The sequence below is a fragment of the Aquarana catesbeiana genome, linkage group LG05, assembly GCF_042186555.1.
Source record: "Aquarana catesbeiana isolate 2022-GZ linkage group LG05, ASM4218655v1, whole genome shotgun sequence".
NCBI classification, from domain to species: domain Eukaryota; kingdom Metazoa; phylum Chordata; class Amphibia; order Anura; family Ranidae; genus Aquarana; species Aquarana catesbeiana.
The window spans coordinates 131340014-131361012 of record NC_133328.1 but is presented as its reverse complement, the minus strand read 5'-3'; the positions used below and the strand labels follow the sequence as shown (position 1 = coordinate 131361012).

The window sequence follows — 20999 nt, the reverse complement described above, 5'->3', positions numbered from 1 at the left end:
TACCAGTAGTGCTGATTATGGTGGAGCAACATGCCCGGCTGACTCCCTGGCAATGCAGCTTGTTTGGGCCTGAGCGCCCACTCTACAGACTATGGCATTGTCAGGTAGGGTGACAGCTTTCTATAAATTATGCAGCTGACAGCAGCTTGTTTGTGGATATTGCAGTTGACATTTCAGGGGCCGCAGCGGAGTTCAGCACAAAAACAATGCTAAAAATCAGTATAAGAACTGGAGGGTACCCAACAGGGTGAGGATTTTTTATTTACTGTATGATAGATTTATTTGTATACATTTTGCTTTCTTATATTAGACTTATTGAATTATAATATAGGGATCTATTCTATCCTGTCTGTAATATTCCACAAAACGATTTTGCGATGTGTAATCAGTAAGAGCTGCTTTGTTTCAGAAGTTGCAGGCCATAAATTTTTTCCTTTTCTTCTCACGTTGGCTTTTTCTCCTTAAACATTTGTGTTACATTAAATTTTCCCCAAAGCAGTACATATGCTCAACTTCTCTTGTAAGTTTCAGTTCTGAAGCTGTTTTCTGTGTGTTTCTTTCTAGGCCAGAGCTCCAAAAATGTCACTTCATCTCCGAGCATTGAGAATTTGCCTGGAGGCCGTGACCACACAGACTCCCCTCCGCTGTCAGCCGGGAAGAAGGATTCCTTTTTCAGCAACATTTCCCGTTCCCGTTCTCACAGCAAATCCCAAGGGAAAAGAGAATCTGTAAGTTTTTTTTTCAAAGTGCTCCCAGTTCTTTAGTTGCTTCAGGTTTTTCACTTTTTTGGCCAGACAGTAACATGTATGTAGGATGATAGTATTTAAAGGAAAACTATTATGTGTTTTTAGTGAGCGCACATTTAGTCTTGGGCAGGCCATACATTATGCAATTTTCTTTCTTTCAACCACGAGTCGAAGGAAAGAAAGTTGCTTGATTCCTCCATTATCACAGTCAGGAATCCCTCCCATGGATCTGTTGCATCCTGACAGTGAAAGGTTTCCCAGACATCAGAATACAGTGATCACTGCCATCAGCGATCGAACAAATAAAACCCAACAGGCTAGTTGTGCTGAAGTTGATCGATAGATCGACTTCAGTAAAACCAGCCTGTTCATACATGAAATGAAATTCGGACGGTTCCTGCTGACCTGTCTATGGCTGAATTTAGTACAGTAAAGGCATGGTGCCCAACCAAAGGCCATCAGCGGCCTCTGGACACCTACCGTGCGGCTCTATGCAGGCAATAGTCTGTGTTTTCCTTATCAAGGTTCTCACTCTATCCAGGGAAAAAATATAATCTTTAGACAAGTTTCTAGTAGTTAAATGGCTTGGTCAGTGGCGGGGGGTGCTGGCAGTGGATGGAGCCCCGAGTGGGTTCCCCGGGTCACGGGCATGCACAGTTCTATTATTAGCCCGGAGTGCCGCCGCCGAGCGTGGACCGATCTGACCCTGAGCATGGCTGGGTTGACATAGCAGGTCCCGCCTTCTGGAACCTGCAGTGCCTATGATGGATGTCCCACTAATCCAATGCGGGGACCGCGGGACATGTGACGTCCATCACAGGCGCTGCAGGCTCCAGAAGGCGGGAATTAAAAATGCGGCCGCCACGCTACTGTGAGAAGATCCCCTCTCTAGCAATCCTATCACTGATGAGTTGTCACCAAAGACCATATCGCTGGTGTGATATGGACCTTAAAGTGGTTGTAAAGGCTGAAGGTATTTTACCTTCATGCATTCTATGCATGAAGGTAAAAAAAACTTCCGTGTTCAGCTCCCTCCTCAGCCCCCCCCCAATACTTACCCAAGCCCGATCTCAGTTGAGCGATGTGCACGAGATCTGAGGCTCTCCTTGGTTTCTACCTCCCCATTAGCTGAGATACAGCAGCAGGAGCCATTGGCTCCCACTGCTGTCAATCCCAACTAGTGATGCAGGGCCAGGACTGAGCCATGTTCTCTGTGTCTTTTGGACACAGCTGGTTTAGGTGTGAGCATGCACGAGTGCCCCCATAGCAAACAGCTTGCTATGGGGAGCATTTGGCAAGGGGGAGGGTCCCAGAGTGCCAGCGGGTACTCAAGAAGAGGAGGAACAGGCTGCTCTGTGAAAAATCATTACATAGAGTGGGTAAGTATGACATTTTTGTTACTTTTTTCCCTTTAAGGATAACTGCAGCACTGGCATAATGAGGCCTATTTAGAGCAGCATCGTAGGGCACTTTCACATTGGAGCGGGTGGGCGTCGGCAGTAAAGTGCCGCTATTTTTAGCGGCAATTTACTGTCATTTTTGCTGCACTTTTCGGCCATTGGCATGGTGCTTTTAACACCCGCTAACGGCTGCAACAGGGTTAAAAGCGCCCGAAAATCGCCCCTGCAGTGGCGCTGCCCATTGATTTCAATGGGAAGGGGCGCTGTAGGAGCGGAGCGGTGTATACACCACTCCAACAGCGCCTCAAAGATGCTGCTTGTAGGACTTTTTTGAGCGTCCTGCCAGCGCAGCGATCCAGTGTGAAAGCACTCGGGCTTTCACACTGGAGTGAGAGGAGAGACGCTTTACAGGCACTTTGCAGGTGCTATTTTTAGCGCTATAGCGCCTGTAAAGCGCTTCAATGTGAAAGTAGCCTGAGGAACTAGTTTGCAAAGCCAGACTCTCTTTCCATGTACAGTACTTTTCTCTCAGAGCCCGTATGTTTGATCTTCAAGATCACATTTTTAATCTTTGAGCAGGCCTGGGCTAACCCTAAGGTACACATGTCATTGCCTAGGGCAGCTGGGTTTTCACTATTACTATATACAATTGCTTCTTATTTTGTTTCCCTCTTTTGGCCACCTCTGAACATTTGTGACTAAATTTAGCAAGAAGAGCTGTATGGAGGTCTTGTTTTTCTCCTAGACTTCAGCTTTATGTAAATTAAGGGCAATACATAATGTGTTTTGCGCTTGGCTTTAAAAAAAAGAAAAAAAAAAGCATTTACAAAAAAGTTTTTTTCTGCTCTAGAATTTAAGAGGAAGTAAACCCTGATGAGTTTTACTTCCTCTTTTGCTCCCTGTAGAGCCTGCAAATTAAAAGCAGAATGGGCTAGTATGCATCGCATACTAGCCCATTATGTGGCACTTACCTGCAAAAGAATCCAGCGATGTCCCCTGTGTAGGCAGCGTCCATCTTCAAGCCCCTCTTCTTCCGCTCTGGGATTCGCCGGAGCCGCGTGACGTCACTCCCGCGCATGCGCACAGTAACCGCACACGCTAGGGAAGAAACGGCACAGAGTTTAGTTTCTTCCCCGTGCATGCGCTGTTCACTTTATTGGCGGACTACAAGTGAAATATCTCCTACACGGCGCACATTTAGGAGATATTTCCACTACCTATAGGTAAGCCTTATTATAGGCTTACCTATAGGTAGAAGTCCCAAAAAAGGGTTTACAACCACTTTCAGTGCTGGTTTATATGTGCTGTGATCATATACAGTTAAATGCCATTTAAATAATGAAGGCTGTAACAGTGGGAATTTAGCTACACTTCATTAGCACTGAGGGAATGTTCAGTCTCATAAACGTTACCCTAGGAAGACTAGTGACCAATCATATGTCTTTAATAACAGCTCTGAGTCACCTTGACTACTAATTGAAAGGTTTCTTCTGGAAAACATTACACATTAGGTATGTCAATCCTCCAGTTCTACCAGGAGGTATTAAATGACAAAAAGTCACTGAAAACATGGAGCAAAGTTCTATAATCTTTTCATGAACCCTGTTATACTGTAAGTGTAAATGTTATGTAAAAGAAGTATAAAGTAGTATTCTTAATAGAAAGAAAGGTATTTGATCCAGTTTAGTTGAATGGCACATAAATTCCTGACTGGTGACGGTCAACTATTGGGGGCCTCTAGTGTGGCCCCTGAAATTTCCAGAGGGCTGCATAATCGCTTATTTTTGTAAATTAGCTTTTTTTAAATTTATTAGGATGGTATTAACCACTTGCCCTCAGAAAGGTTTACCCCCTTCATGACCAGGCCATTTTTTGCAATACGGCACTGCGATACTTTAACTGACATGTGCGCGGTTTCTTCATCAGTTTAGGCCAATATGTATTCTGCTACATGTTTTTAGTAAAAAAAAAAAAAAAAATCCCAGTTGCAGCTGTATATATACAGTATACAGTCGGCAAGCGGTTAATAAGATATTGAAATAAGTGTTCTATCTTGCTGTTCTTCTAGAATGTTGCTTTTTGTGAAATTCACTCACCCAGCTTCTTCCCTAATAGACTAAGTTGCAAAGCTTTTTCCTCTTTGTGATGTTACATGTCACACAGTCAATAAAACCTGACCTCTGTTTCTCAATGCTTGCAAGGCTTAAACTTAGAGTATGTAGCAAATTCTGCTCCTCATTAAAAAAAGGGGTGCAAGAGGAGGGAGGAGAAGGATGTTAACCCTGTGCAGTCCCTGCTTGTGCTGTGTAATCACTGCAGGGGCAGAGAGAGGGATGTGAGGTGTCTGCTGACAGCTCACAACTGCAGCAGTTTACTATATAGAAAATGTGGTTTTCCCTAGGTTAATCGGGTATACAGTATATCTGCGCTAGTTTCTATTTCACTCTGAAACAGAAACTGGTCTATCTGCGTATTTAAGGTGGTGCATGCCACTTCTGACAGTTTCCTGTGCCATTATAATTGCACAGGAAGCTTAAAGTAGAAGTTGACCCTAATACTAAAATCTCTAAATCTACTGGCATCCACAATCTAAGACTAACCTATCTAGCTCTGTAAAGAAGGAATCACTATGCATACCTTTTCTGAAGCCGCTCTGGTCCCGTCCCACGCCTATCTGTCAGCGGCGGCTTCTCTGTATAGGCATGTGCAGAGGAGACAGCCGACAACAGAAGCCCCATAGTAACTCTATGGGTGAGGTCACTTCTCATTCATTTCCCAGCCGTTGTTGGCTGTCTCCTCTGAAGAGCTTCAGCTGCTGGAGACTGGAGCAGAGCAGAAAAGGTATGTATAGCAATTTCTTCTTTACAAGGCTGGATAGGTTAGTCTTAGATTGTGGATGCCAGTAGATTTAGAGATTTTAGTATTAGGGTGAACTTCCACCTTAATTTCCTGAATTGTGCTCACCTGAGTGGTTGACACTCATGCAGGTAAAGCAGCTGTCATCCAGAGCAAATAACATATTTAATGGGAGCTGGGAATTAATGGGGAAAAGCATTATTTTATTTTAGTTTGTTGATTAATTTATTATTTATAACATTTTATTTATTCATTTATTTGTATTTGTTTCTTGGGACACAGCTATCCTGCGTTTAATATGGTCATGTCCTTATTCTTGCTGTCCTTGTGCAATTTGTCATTTTCTCGGTTAACATAGTTTTCTGTGTACTTATTAGTAATCCTAAACTTGGTCCATGTACCTAGAACCAAACTGCTAGCAGACTATGTTGTGACAGTTTGCCCCATTCCTCTAGTTTTTTCACTTTATCCTGCCTGCCCCTGCTCTCAGTGTGCTTTGCGTTGCTTTGTCGTAACATTCTATTAGTTGAATACCAAAGGTAGCCAGGCAACTGGAATAGTAGTGAGCTGGCAGCAGGCAGGTGTTTCAGCACTAAAACCCATTGGAGCCTCTAACACTCAGTGTGCAGCCCACTGTTCTCCAGACCTGAACTGATATCTAAAACACAGCAGGCCACGTACTGAGTTCCACTGGTCAATGTGCTGCTTGCAGGTCTTATGTGGGGCACCATGTTACTAGACCATCCACATTGCCTGCTCCCCAACACATGGGTATGAAAGGTATCTCTCTTATGGGGGACAGATTCAGCAACTAATCTTAAACAGTGATTTAGCGCACCCATATATAATCATTTATCAAAAAAAGTCCCATCAGAAGTTTGCATGTGACAACGAATGTGTGATTTCACCACACTCCTAAATGCATATAGTCATAAACCATGGTATAGCACAAACATAAATAGTAATTAATACAAATAATAAAAAGTCCATTCAGAGATGTGCATTCTACCACCAATGTGCCTTGATAGATTCACATATCTTCCAATACATCAAATGCCACTTGTGCTCTACATGCTTCCACCTTATGTAGCTAATGAATGCTCACCTTATAATATTGACTTCAATCGTAAATCAAGGTTAAAATGCACTTTTGCCCCTTCTTGGACTATAAAATCCACAGATCCCTGGACAGACTTTTTCCTTCCTCTGCTGGAAACGTATTCATAGGCTTAGTACATGCACAACGGCATGGGAATAAAAGTAATATATCAAATGTTACTATTATTATTACTAATGCTTATTAATAATAATAAAATATTATTAAATTTAATAATTAATAACCACTAATTATAATAATTAGTATGCATAATAATATTAATAAAAATAAAATAATAATTAATGTAATTAATAATAATTAAGAGATAAATATTAAGAAATAATAATTATTGTTACTCTCCCGACCCACAGATGGCTGCAATAAACTGTTACTGGTGTGACTCAGCCCCCTTTACACATTATGCCCGTGTTCTGGGCTTCCTCAGTAGAGTTCAAGTTCAGCAACTATCGCACATGTATTTAGTAGAATAGAAAAGAATGGGAATATTTGTCAGGTTTTTTTTATACTGCTTTCTATGTCTTCCTGTCCCACCCATACTTCTCATTTATTTCCCTGGTGTCAGCAGGGCAGATATTGAGGAATAATCTCTCCAATGAGGACATTGATGGTAATAATAACTCAACAGCAAGATCTTTTTCCCCCTCAAAAACTGAAAAAAGTTTAACTTTTAAATGAAATACACTTGCCTGTCATAGGAAATGCAAGGACAAAAAAGTAACAGCTGTATATGCACATTATAATTGATGCACAAATAATTTATTACGCCTCTAAAATAATTTTGAATATTATACAGGCCTCAAGTGTTCTAAATTTTCAAGCCTAAATGTCAACATTACCTACAGCTAGCATGCATTGCATATGACATAATTTGACATCCATGGCGTTTGTGAGCCGTGTTTCCCGCAGTCCCCAGTAAAGTGACCAAACACTGTGACATTTCAGTACACAGTTACTAAATAAAACTCACGCTGCTCCACTTCCTGCATGTTTTAGCTGTGCCAGTTCAAATATAAATGTTTCCTGCCTGTGGCATTTTATTTTTAGTGCGTCTTAGCTGTTCCTTGCCAAAGCCCCCCAATCCCAAAAAACACGTTGCTTTACACTTGGTTAATAATAAATACAAATAAGCTTATTGAACAGAAACTTCTTTTTTATCCCTGCGTTCTCTTTATAATCTAGTTTTTCATAATCTCCCCATCTGCTTGTTTTAAAGACAGTTTTATTCTGGCAATCTTTTGTTGAGAATTTACCTGAAGACAAAGTTACAGTTTTAAAGTTTATCTAAACCCAAAAACTAAATTTTGCTACTCACCTGTCCTTAGATATGGTTGCTGCATTTTCCCTTTTTTTCATGGTTTTCTTTTTTTCACCTTGAAATCCTGTGTATAACACTTTTCCTGTCCTAGGGTGGCTACATCACGCACTCCACTGTATCTATGGAGGAAGCCATGTTTGTCACCCAAGCTGCTCTTCTGATATGGGCTACAAACATGTCTACATTTTCATTACATGGGTGGGGGGATTGGTAAATTACAGAAGATAACTGGGAAGAAATACAAACGTTCATTGAGTTCACAGGCAGTTACAAGGTACTTTCTGTACTTGGCAAATGTATTCTCAGCCTGAAAAGAGAAAATCAATGCAGCCATCACAAGGGCCGGTAAGCTGTAATATATTACATTTTTTTTTTTTTTAAATCAAATAAATTGTTTAATGAACTAAAATACAAGGCATTACAATGTACAGACAATTAGGCATTCGGTCTTTGAGAGCAGGGAATTTACAAATCAATGCAAAGTAGTTCCTTAAGCACTGTATAGCCATTCAGGTACATTATAATAAGTATATTCAATGTGTAATACTGCATGTTTGTAAAACAAAACCAAAAAAAATTAGGGGAAAGGGAAAAAAAAACAACTTATAACAAACATTGAACAACCTGGAATAAGGTACATCTGATACTTATATTTCGTAGGTTGACAGCCCTTGACGTTTAATTTATTATCTTGTCTGTATTGGGTCTTATGAAATTGCAGAACTAAGTCTGAGATATTTATCCATCTATCCCTGCAACAGTCTATCAAGAACCAGTTGTGGGGGTGCTATTCCTGGGGTATTTAACCAACATTGCCAAATTTTTGCAAATTTCTTTGGAGAATTCCTATGGTAATAGGTGTTTAATATATTACATTTTTGTTTGGGTGTAGATATGCTTTAAAACTGTAAATCTGTCTTCAGGTAAGTTCTCATTTAATAAATGGAACATAAACAAAATACATGCTGTACTACTCTTAATGTGCTGGCTGGCTAGAAGATGACATGAGGGAATTCATAAAGAGTGTCATAGATACCAAATTGTAGGTGCATGAGGTTGATTCATGTACCTGTCAAAGACAGGTAAGAATCTGTCAACCCCAGGCCCTGAGGTCACGGTGTCCATACTGGACATTCCTTCTTCAGTGCTCTCCCTCTCCACTGTTATACAAGCTGTACACTCACTACTTTACATTGTAGCAAAGTGTAATTTCTTCAGTGTTGTCACATGAAAAGATATAATAAAATATTTACAAAAATGTGAGGGGTGTACTCACTTTTGTGAGATACTGTATTTGTTTGTATCCATCACAACAACTGCTCCCCCTTGTTACTTTATTTGTTTGTATCCATCACAACAACTGCTCCCCCTGTCTGCTGGTTTGCTGGTGATGGCCTGATTATTGCGTAAATCGCGTACAGCTCTTCGCTCCAGTGGTGAAAGCTTGAAACTTTCTTTTGCTGGGTGGATATCAGGAATCTTCCGATAATTACCACAATTAGTTTTTATTAAAAGTCAGTTCAGTTAAAGCTAGTGCATTTTGGGGTTCAAAGGGTCCCCCATCATTAAGGTGTGGTAAATGTTTCAGGAGGGTAACATACACTGGACTAATATGTAGAGTAATCAAAATAATTAGCTCCAGTTGTCGGTTTGGACACCTGAACTGGCTTCTGGAGGAGATGCTTTTGTTATTAATCTTCTAAAATTACCCTCCGGGATGACTCTACTAGTTCCATGTCTGTATATGTTCTCCTTGTGACAGGAGTCACTTTGGGCGGTGGGCTTGTGGAACCCAGCTTCTCTTGGAGAGCTCTGGAAACTCCTTGCCCAGCTTTCCTGGCCTCTCCTATGTGTAAGTAACCCTGTGTTTATTAGGGGCACAGGGTGACCGAGAACCCCAGTCTGATCTCAAGAATATATGAAGATAAAGCCCCCCGTTTCACCAGAGACCATTGCTAGATGGTTTGAGGTGGGGTGGGGGTTGCTATTAGAGGTCCGACTGATATATCGGCCGGCCGATATATTGGCCGATATTTGGCTTTTTTTACTTAATCGGCATCGGCCGATTGTGCTGATAAAAAAAGCCGATTATAACTTCAGCGGGACTTGCAAATGACTTCTGTAATAGAAGTCAATGCAAGTTGTCTGAAGTTTTCTCCTCTCCTTCCTGGGCAGCCTGCCAAGTCTGATAAGAAGATACATTGTATCTCTTCAGGTTCTTTTATCAATGGACTGAACTCTGTGTGTAGAAGCTCTCAGTTTAACCATTTAAAGACTAAATCTTTTCTGACACTTGTTGCTTACAAGTAAAAATCCTGTATTTTCTGCTAGAAAATCACTTAGAACCCCCAAACATTATATATATATATATTTTTTTAGCAGAGACCCTAGGGAATAAAATAGCGGTTGTTGCAATATTTTATGTCACACGGTATTTGCGCAGCGGTCTTTCAAATGCAATTTTTTTTTTTTAAATACACTAATGAAATAAAAAAAAAAAAAAATAAGCAGTAAAGTTAGCCCATTTTTTTTCGTCCAAAAGTTTTGATTACCTGTTTTTGTGTATTTAATATTTAAGATATAGTTATTTTTTTTTAATCTAAATTATACATATAAGTGAACTGATTGAAAATTTGTTTTGTTTAATAAATGTTTAAATGTAAAAAATTTTCTGTATCACTTAAGGCTGCTTTCACACTGGAGCAGGCATGCGTTGACGGTAAAACGCTGTTAGTTTTAGCGGCGCTTTACCGTCATTTTAGCGGCGCTATTCGACTGCTAGCAGGGCGCTTATAACCCAGCTAGCGGCCGAAGAAGGGGTTAAATGCGCCCTTGAAGCGCTGCTGCCGAAACGCTTTGCAGGCGCTTTGGCAGCGGTGCGCATTCATTTCAGTGGGCAGGAGTGGTGGAGGAGCGGTATACACCACTCCAAAGATGCTGCTTGCAGGACTTTTTTTTTTAACATCCTGCCAGCGCATCGCCTCAGTGTGAAAGCACTCGAGCTTTCACACAGACTGCAGGGGAGCCGTTTTACAGGCGCTATTTTTAGCCCAAAAGCGCCTGAAAAACGCCCCAGTGTGAAAGGGGTCAGTTAGATTTTATGAGATGAAGGGGAAAAAAAAAAATCGGCCTAATATATCGGCCCAAAAAAATCGGCATCATATATCGGCCATCGGCCACCGCGATTTCTAAATATCGGCTTTGGCATCGGCCAGAGAAAAACCCATATCGGTCGACCTCTAGTTGCTATATGTTTAAGTGCCTGTATCCCATTGTTCTATTGTGTCTGTCTTCCTTGGGAAAAAAGTATTATGGGATGTATATGTGTATGTGGATTAGCTGTGAGGAGGCAGGGGGGAATTCCTCCAACAGCTCTCCTTGCTGATAGGACAGTCTACTGATGATAAGTTTGAATACACCTGTGTGTCTGTTACTAAATGTAGTCTACCCTGCCCTGTGTCATTATGCAAAGGAGGGGGATTGTCCTCTGACTGTAGATCTCTGTGTGCCTCTGTTCAAATAAACAGTTGCATGTTCCAGTTTTGTAACTGAGCTAGCCTTGCCTGGTTCTTGGTTACAATATGTGGCTGTAATATCAGATATCTGAAGGTCCAGACTGGAGCAAGCAGTATACTGACAGAAGCACTCAAGCGGAGTGCGACGGGGTTCCATTACATTCCTCCTGCAACATTTACCAAGCCTTGATGAAAACTGACCCATTTGAACTCCTGAAACATGTTGGCTTCATCTAGATATGACCTTTAAAGGAGCTCTTTTGGTCATACTTTTACTGTGGTCACATGAGTGCACTTAGTACTGCACTGTTGTGACCCAGATTCATCCGACTAAAACCTGCTGTCAGCTAACGTCACATATCAGGGCTATGCAGGGATCTTGACAATAATTTTGGGGTCCACCCAGATGCCTGACTGGCAGTTGGCTCAGCCTCTCGGGTCGCTGCTGGGAGCCTAAGCCAGCCACTGCCTACCCCTCCACAGTATGGCGCTACAGCTCTGTACTTAGAGCCAACCCAAGAACTGAGCAGTCAGCAGACTTTGATTGCTCAGTTCTCAGTGTAGAGCTGGCAGGGGACAGCTGCAGCGTTGGATCAATGCTACGGCCATCTGGTGAGAATAAATGGGGTTTTTTTCTGTAATTCCTGTACTTCTCTTTTAATTAAAACTACTTCTGGACTTTACTTAATGCTTCTGGTGCTTTCATTCTTAAACTTGAATTGATTTAAAACCTGTGCTGGCCTGCATCTGATAGTCACTGGAAAGGTGCCTAAAAGGGAATCCTCTTTCCTTTATCAGACCTAAGTTCCAATTTCAGTAGGAACTATACCAAAATGCACCCTACAGTTTTCCTGTAACTAGTAATAATAACCCAACAGAGGTTCTTACCACTTCTTAACTTCTCTAAAGCAAAATGTGGCTTTAGAGACTTTATGCCTATCTTGTGATTTACACACATTTGCCCTACTGCACAGCCATCTTCACCTCCATCTAGTGAGCAGAAAGGTGATTCTGGAAGCAGGAAAGCAGGACCAGGCAAACAATGGAGTAATATTTTTGTCTGTCTAGTGTGATAAGGTTGAATCTTAAGACTGGCTGAACAAATTTGAAAATCCTTTGGCTAGTAAAACAGTAAATATATGTGCATTTTAATTGTGCTTTAGTGGTTTTCCTGGATTTCTTAAAGGACAGTCAGACCTTGCACTTCTTGAGCATCATTTTGCCATATCTATGAAAACCAGTTCATCAACATGAAAGATGGCTGCTGAATGAATGAATGAATGATTTGTAAATTTGCAAATGCGAACTGAATCGCCTCAAGGCGCTAGATGCATTCTCTGTTGTCAGCTTCTTAGAAAAGAAAGGTCTTTAGTTTTTTCCCGAAGGCCTGGTGGTTTTCTTCCATGCAGATGTTGGTTGGAAGAGCATTTCATAGTCGAGGTCCTCGGACTGCGAATCTTCGTTCTCCCTTTGCTTTGTAGCTGTATTTGGGAATGATGAGGAGGTTTTGGTTAGCTGATCAAAGACTGCGCTTCGGCGTGTAGTGTTTTTATTTTCTCCCGGAGATATAGCGGAGCGTTTCCTTGTATGCATTGGTGGGTGAGGCAGAGGGTCTTGAATGTGATCCGATTCTTCACGGTTAGCCAGTGTAGGCTCTTTAGGGATGGGGAAATGGATTCCCAGGGTTTTTTCCTGTTAACAGTCTTGCCGCCGTGTTTTGGATGAGTTGCAAGCGCGCAAGCTGATATTGGGGTAGTCCTACATAGAGCGAATTTGCGTAGTCGAGTCGGGAATTAATTATTGTTCCCACAACTGCCGCTTTGTCCTCTTCTGGGATGAAGGGGATGAGTCTGCGTAGCAGGCGGAGGAGATGGTGGGATCCGCTAGCTACTGATCCTATTTGTGCATCCATTGTCATTCCTGAGTCAAAGATGACTCAGAGACTCTTGGCTTTGGTGCTTGGAGAGATGGTCTGTCCGAGGATGGTGGGAGGTGCCCACGGAGTCTTTATTTTGGAATTTTTGTTGGCTTGTAGGAGAAGAAGTTCTGTTTTTGATCCGTTGAGTTTGAGGGAGCTAATGGTCATCCAGTCATCTATTAAAGTGAGGCTTTTCTGTAATTGCTGATGAAGGTCTTTTTGTCCGTTGATGCGAAGGTAGAGTTGGGTGTCGTCCGCGTATGAGTGGAAGCAGAGATCGGTTTTCCTGATGATATTGAGAAGTGGGCGGATGTAGATGTTAAATAGCCCTGGTGACAAGGGTGAGCCCTGAGGGACTCCACAGGAGATTGCCCGGGTTTCCGAGGTGAATGTTCCTAGTTTCACTATCTGAGAGCGATTCTCTAAGAAGGATGCAAACCATTGTAGAGCAGAATCTGTAGCTCCTGCAACTTCTGCGAGGCGGACAAATAAAGTATTGTGGTCCACTGTATCGAATGCTGCGCTGAGGTCTAACAGTACCAGGAGACTCGATTCTCCGTCATCTGCTACTTCAAGGGCGTGCTGTTTCTGTGCCATGGCCTGGCCGGAAGCCCGATTGCAGAGGGTCCAGGAGTTGGTGTGTGTCCAGGTGGCGTTGTAGCTGCTGTACTACTGCTATCTCTATAATCTTGGAGATGGTGTTGAGGCTTGTTATTGGTCTGCGGCAGTTAGGGTCCTTAGGGTCGAGATTGGGTTTCTTTAGCAGGGGTTTGACGATGCCTTGCTTGAGGGAAGTTGGCACAGTCCCCTCTTTGAATGATTGATTTATGAAATGAGTTAGGGTAGGGGCCAAGATGTCGGAACATTCTTTCAACAGTTTAGTGGGGATGATGTCGTTTGGTGATGTGCTGTCTCAAAGGCTTCTGATGATGTTTTTAGTCGTGTCAGTGGTGATTGGGGACAAAAAGAAATTCGGTGGTTGGGTGATGTTCGTGTCGATATCCTCTTTTTGCTTCGGTTGAGTGAGGTTGGTTGTTATTTTCTGATGAATTGATTTCCGAATGTTGTCGATTTTGTCGATGAAGAAATCTGATAACTCATTCTTGAGTATCGTTTGCTGGGGGCTCTAAGCAGGTCGGGTTCATTGACTGAGCAACTATTTTGTAAAGTTCCCGCGGACGGTTTAAGGCAGATGAGATGGTGTCTGAGAAATGTTCTTTTTTGGCTTTGAAGATTGCCTTGTGGTATTTCACAGTGAGTGCTTTGTAGTTAGCATGGTTTTCCTTGGTGGGATTTCTTCTCCATGCTCTCTCAGCTCTTCTACGTTCTTGCTTGAGTAGGGTGAGAGTGCCATTAAACCAACTCAAGTTTTTTTTGCGGACGAGTGTTCTGCGTTTTGGCGCCACTGAGTCTGCTGATTGTAGTAATACATTGTTTAGGGAGTTGAGTGTTTGTTCCGTTGAGAGGTTTGAGTTTAGCAAAAGAATTTTGCTTGATAGTGTCGTTTTGAAGAGTTCAGAGTGTAGTTTCTTCTGAGATCTATTCCAGTGTGTTGTTGTTGCGCGTTTCTGTTTTTGGAGGATGGTGTTAGTGGTGATTTTAAATTTGATAGCATGGTGGTCCCTCCATGGTAGTGGAGTGTTGTCAAATATGTTGATGTCCATATTCTGTTTAAAGATGAGATCTAAAGTGTGTCCTGAACCGTGCGTGGGAGCATTTATCAGTTGTTGAAGGCCTAGTTCTTCCATTTGGTTGACGCAGGCGGTTGCGATAGAGTCTTGGGCAGAGTTAGCCCACAGGTTAAAATCCCCAAGTACCAGAAGGTTTTTGGTTTTCAGGGTGTGTATTGAGAAGAATTCAGTGAGTGGAGTAAGGAGATTGGTCTTTGGTCCTGGTGGTCTGTAGCATAGTAGTATGTGAATGGTGTCTTGAGGTGTTGTTTGAAGATGCACTGAGAGTGTTTCCATGAAAGGCACTGAGTTCTGTAAAGTAGGTTTGGTGAACCCGAGGTGCGATTTGAAAATCACTGCTAGGCCTCCTCCTTTTTTTCCTATTCTATGCTCGGTTAGGATACTGATCAGTGGTTGTGAATGTTACCCTCTGCTTCTTATTAAAGTCCTTTTAAGTTACAATGACGTAGTACTTGCGGGTGTGTATGCCTTTCCATAGACGTTCATAGCAACTTTTTCTTCTGTTTGCACTTCTTATTTTCTTATCACTTGCCAAAACCATTAGAAATCTCCTGGGGGATTTTCAGTATACAAATTTATAGTGTGTTGAAGTTTTTTTCTTTGTTTCCAAGAAGCCAGAAAACATAATTTAATTCCAGTTTAATTTGCATTTTTGGCAATATAGCACAGAAAATGTGATTTAACACAGTAATAGTTTGGAAGATGTTAGTTTAGGGGTGGATTGGTGCCATGTCCTAGTAAAGAAAGGGAGGTAATAGAAGTATTTTGGAGACTAAAACAAAGAACCAAGTGAGGATGAAACAAGTTTGTTGATGGCATAGTATGCTTATATTTATGGTTATTATGCTTTGTTTCACAAGAACTAAGCATACCGGCTCAATTATGCACATTTAACCAACATGTTAAACTGTGCTTACCAATAATATCCATAAACTTGACTTTTGTCTGGTCCCTGTAATATATAGGGGGCAAGAGAAAGATAATTAGGCGTTATAGTTGCCTTTTGTACTCAGTTACAGTAAATAGTCATTCTGTGGGAGTTTTCTGCTTCTTCCAGGCACCAAATATTACATTACTGAGTAATAATAAGTCTAGTGCCCTTTTATGCTTTGAATATTGCACTATTTCTCTACTTTTAATTAGCAAACTCCCTACTGGTTTCTTTCAATTTGTTTACAAAGCGTGTGATTTTTTTTCACGTAAACTGCATTAAATCCAATAAGGGAATATTTCTGTACTTTCATAAATGGATAAACACTAAAATGTGCCTTTTATGTATTAAACCAAAAATATAATTGAACCATATTTGGGATTTAATTCTTCATCCGCATAACTGGAAAAAACCTGTAGGCTAGGTTCACTTTAGTGTGAGACAGATATGTGCTTATAATTGCATGCATTTCTAATCTGCATAGAAAAACACTGCTCTTTAGTAGACGCACGGGGTAACTTTAATTCTTTAACCACTTGCCTACAGGGCACTTATACCCCCTTCCTGCCCAAGCCATTTTTCAGCTTTCAGTGCTGTCGCACTTTGAATGACAATTGCGCGGTCGTGCTACACTGTACCCAAACACATTTTTTATCATTTTCTTCACACAAATAGAACTTTCTTTTGGTGGTATTTAATCACTGCTGGGTTTTTTATGTGTTACAAAAAAAAAGTCCAAAAATTTTGAAGAAAAAAATGTTTTTTCCTTTTTTTCTGTCAGTAAATTTTGTAACTAAGTAATTTTTCACCTTCACTGATGTGCGCCGTTGAGGCGGCACTGATAGGCTGAACTGGTGGGCATTGATGAGGTGGCACTGATTAGGTGGCACTGATGAGGAGGCACTAATATGCCGCAATTATGGGCACTGATATGATGGTGTCCCAGAACGAGAGCTGCACCGCCCCACCATCATTTAACGGTGGGCGGGCGGCAAACACCCCCACTCATCGGGCTGTGGCACCATGTGGTTCAGGGCTAAGCATTTTTAAGACAGGGTCAGGGGACTTCTTTCCTCCCGTTTCTCATTTATTGAAATGAATGGGCTGCCCAACAGGCAATATGCACGCAAAAGCACCCGCTTGCAAGTGAATCAACCTTTTTTTATTTTTTTTTTAACAACTGCAGGGTTTACAGACAAGATTAAAAGTACAAAAGAACATACAGAAATATGCAGGAATTTAAATAACACAGCAACAACGGTATCTCACATACACAAAAAAAATAAAAAGGGGGGGAATAATGAGCACTATATGCAGTATAACATCAAAGTGTGGTACTATCACAGAGCAGTGATAATGAGCCCAACGGGAGTTAGTGGAAATGTTCGGTCAGCAGCAAGGAGGGGGAAAAAACTAAGGGGGGGAGGTCATAAGCAGCTAGAGAACCCACATTAGAGAGTTAAAAATGTAAAACAGCCAAAGTAGGGCATGGATTACACTGTGTCACCTTGCACATCAACCCAACAGCTCCAGATCTTATCCAATGTTGTATAGCCGGGCACAACCAAAAGACATGGAAGTAAGTGCCCACCTCTATGCCACAACAAGGGTAAGTGTCTGAGGTCTCAGGGTATATACAGAATAATTTTTGGAGTGTATAATAAACATGATGGTTGAATTTTAGTTCAAGGAACTGAACTCTAGAGGAAATCATGGTTTTCAAGAATTCAAGTACGCAGTCTTCCCAATCATTGTCAGAGTAGGGATGTCAGCCTGCCATTTGTTATATAGATTCATCATTTTGGGCAAGGTCAAAGGAATCAGTTGAGAATAGAGTGCCGACAGTGGTTTAGAGAGGCCAACATCTTTTCTAAAAGGTCAGATAATGTTACGGGGGAATTGTGCATTAACTACATGACGTAGCCATAGAAACCAGAAAAACATATGATTGGGCAACAAATATCGGTCTCGTAGCTCATTAATGGACAGGAGAGAGCCGTGTGGCATATGTTTGAATTCCGTGTCTGGCCCAGAGGGAAGGTCCGGAATCGTGTGGAAATGGGAAAGATTGTAATTAAATCAAGCTTTAAACAACAATTATAAGAAAGTGAATACAATTGTTCAGTGAACCACTAATGTCAATCAAGAAACAAGGCCAGTATAGTAAAGTCAAAAAGTCCACTAAACTCCTCTTATGCCACGTACACACGAACGGACTGTCCGGCAGAAAAAGTCAGACTGAACGATTCCGTCAGACATTACAATCGTGTGTGGGCTTCATCGGACCTTCATCTTCGAAAATTCAGACGGACCTAGAAATAGAACACGTTTCAAATCTTTCCGACGGACTCGAGTCCAATCGAAAAATCCGTTCGTCTGTATGCTAGTCCGACGGACAAAAAAGGATGCAAGGGCAGCTACTGGCTATGAACTTCCTTATTCTAGTCCGGTCGTACGTCATCACGTTCGAAGCGATCGGACTTTGGTGTGATCGTGTGTAGGCAAGTCCGTTTCGTGGGAACTCCGTCGAAAAGTCCTTCGGAGTTCAGGCGGACAGGAAGTCCGCTCGTGTGTACACGGCATTAGAGTACATCTAAAAGGTAACAGTCTCCTGCCAGACATTTTGTGTTCTCTCCCTTCTGGAGATCGACTGATTGATTTCTTTATGGAATATGAATGTATTTTACATTTTTTTTTAAAGTTGTTGATCTTGCTTACAGATTTTATTGCCAAAGGTTCTGTGCAGGTAGGATGTGCATGTTGTGTGGGTGCAATTTTTTTGATCAGAGCCTACTGAGGAAGCACCTAAAATGCTACCAAGTAGAGGAAAGAACTTAGATGGCCGCACTGCTATAACCACCTTTATTGCAAAGAGTCCATAAAAACAGGGACTAGCTAATGCATTTCACACTGACGACTTAATCATAGCATACAGCATAAAATGCTACCACTGACCATCTTGTGGTTAATCCCTCAGCCTTTAAATAACGGCTTATTTTGATAGTATTTTTACTGGGTAAACTACACTGAGGCTAGAAGGCACCCCACTTAGGCAAAATTTCTCATCTTACTTTATCGTAAATGTTAAATGTTCAACTGGAGTGCACCCAGGCCTATAGATGTAAAATGAGCAAATAAGAGGTAGCAAGCTGTCCATAACTTCAATATTTTATGGATTGCCTTCAATATATTTATACAGAGTGAATGTAGCTGTGTGGCCTTTGACAGTCCGTGTTGATAGTCGCAGTAAAAGCAGCCACGGGGAGCAGATAAAAGAAGCATGTACTGTTTACCTAGTAAAATGTACTTACCTAATGAAAATTACCTACAAGTAGAAAACCAATCACTACATTATGTTTGCTAGCACATTAAAGATAATTGTGTGCATTATATGTATCCACTGAGTCTGTTCAGATTCCACAGTTGTATAATATCTGATCAAACCTAATTTTTTACATCCAGCCAGATCCCTTATTGGGTCTGTTACTGGAGCATTCAGCTTATGTGATAAAACTTCACTTATTGTGTATATTACTTCCAGCAATGTTATTATTTGCTCTTTTTGCCCTTACATTGTTGTGCAATGTGAAGCCAAAAAAGAATGCATAAGAGTGTTTCATCTTATAACAGGTCTTTAATGCAGACCTATTTATTTGAATATGTCACTTTGTCAGAGGTCGGAACGTTTATTAACATGAATTGCTTTCGGTATACTTTCCAGCGTGCTCTAACAGCAGTACAGGCTACATATGTAGTGACATTGTTTTGTTACTTAAACCACTGAAAGCCTTTGAGTTTACATTTTGACTTTCAGAAATGGCTTTGAACTCTATAATAGCATAATTAGGCCCCTAATGCTAGAAATAAAAGCATTAATAGTACCTTTATCTTGTATGGCTTCCATTAGAGTAAAACTCTGGTGGCATTAAACATGGCAATTATTCTTTTATGGCAAGGCTGCCTAGCGCTGAACATGTTACGAGCAGTGCAAATACTTTCCCTGTTATGCACAGTGTGAAGAGGAGTCAGTTTTATTATTTTAAATCGGGCATAAAATCACATTCAGGCTGCTTTCTAAAAATGTTTCTTTTGTGCCTGATGACAGACATGGATTGCTGAAGGCCTCCTTAGATTATCATAAATGAGTCATGTATCTCCTTACCTTCCTGGCATTGTGCCCTCAAGCATTGATTGTCACAATCCTGAACTCGCAGGGCATCAGCAGTGTGTAGTGCCTATGAGAGCATTTACTCATTATAGCTCTGTTCCTTGTTATATCTCATCATTTACTAGTCAGTTCCTGTACCATAACCAGAATCAAAGGGTATGCTGTAGCATGCAGTAAGCTTGTCTTAAAGTGTCACTATACCCATATCATAAAAAACTATTAATAAATGCTGCATTACATGCTGTTTGTTATCACTCATTCACTATGGGATTTGTTTTCTGTATTCTGCAAAAAAACTGGTTGATCCTGCTGCTCTCTATCTCTACCTTCTGTTCATGTTCCTGTTCAAGCTAGGAATTTTGCAGCTGTAGTGGCAAATCTGCACATGCTCAGTTTTCAGTGAGTTTCTATGCTGAGCATTTCCTCCCTATCACATTTGAGCAGCCCATGTGGCTAGAGTCACACATGTCGGTGTATAAATCTGCCCACACCAAGTTATTGCTAAAAAAAAATAATACAGATTTGATTTTAAACCATTTATTGCTATTAATTATTTACTTTAACACTATTCTAAAGGCTGTTGTTTCCTTATTTTGAACATGTGACCAGCAGCAAAGGACTAGAAGCTCCTCCTGCTTATGGTTAACTGCAGACAGCCTGCAGAAAAAAGGTACTTAGATTTTTTTATTAAAATAATTACAGTGTCATCATCCACATGTAGAAATAGAAGGGACAATGTAAATTAATGTAAACCGTGTGTGTTTAGTATCACTTTATAGTATAGTACGGGCAATTGAAACAGAACATATATTGAAAAGATGCATAAGCAGAGGTTCACACCAAGATAATTTGTTGACTAAAACTCAAGATTTCCTATAAAAGTTCAATTTGGCCTCCCTTACCCATTGGCCTCCTAATGCTGAATCAGTCTGCATATCATATCAAAGAACCAATAGGAAGGCTCAGGATGGAATTGTTTTATTAAAAAACAAGTGCCTATATGTGACTCGATCTACTGATCGTTTGTCATATTGTTTTTTGTACCTCTACATTTTTCATCACATGTTCAGCTTCAGTTCCAGAAGTTTTTTGACAAGTTTACCTTAAAGTTGAACATAGAAGGGAGAATTGTGGTCTGAAGAAACCGCTCTGCCACCTCCATCCCTAAATACAGCAAAAAGAAGGGGAGGACGGCCTTGGGACTTTGAGTGAGGTGGGAGAGATTCGGAACACTTCCACAATCAGTGCAAAAAATGTTTTATTGATCACAGAGTGCTAAATACATACATGGGATCAGCAATAAGTGTGCGTTACCCGGCATAGTGGCCTAGTTTAAAGCATA

The 20999-nt window shown here is 41.1% G+C and overlaps 1 protein-coding gene across 4 annotated transcripts in view; it reads left to right on the top strand.

Annotated features, from left to right (window-relative positions):
* TBC1D5 (TBC1 domain family member 5) overlaps window positions 1-20999 on the top strand; it is an 842416-nt gene that overhangs the window by 757801 nt on the left and 63616 nt on the right. For all 4 annotated transcript variants that reach the window (XM_073630202.1, XM_073630199.1, XM_073630201.1 and 1 more), the window contains one exon: window positions 565-728. In XM_073630202.1, coding sequence (XP_073486303.1) covers window positions 565-728 — 164 coding nt within the window. The remainder of the gene's footprint in view (window positions 1-564; window positions 729-20999) is intronic.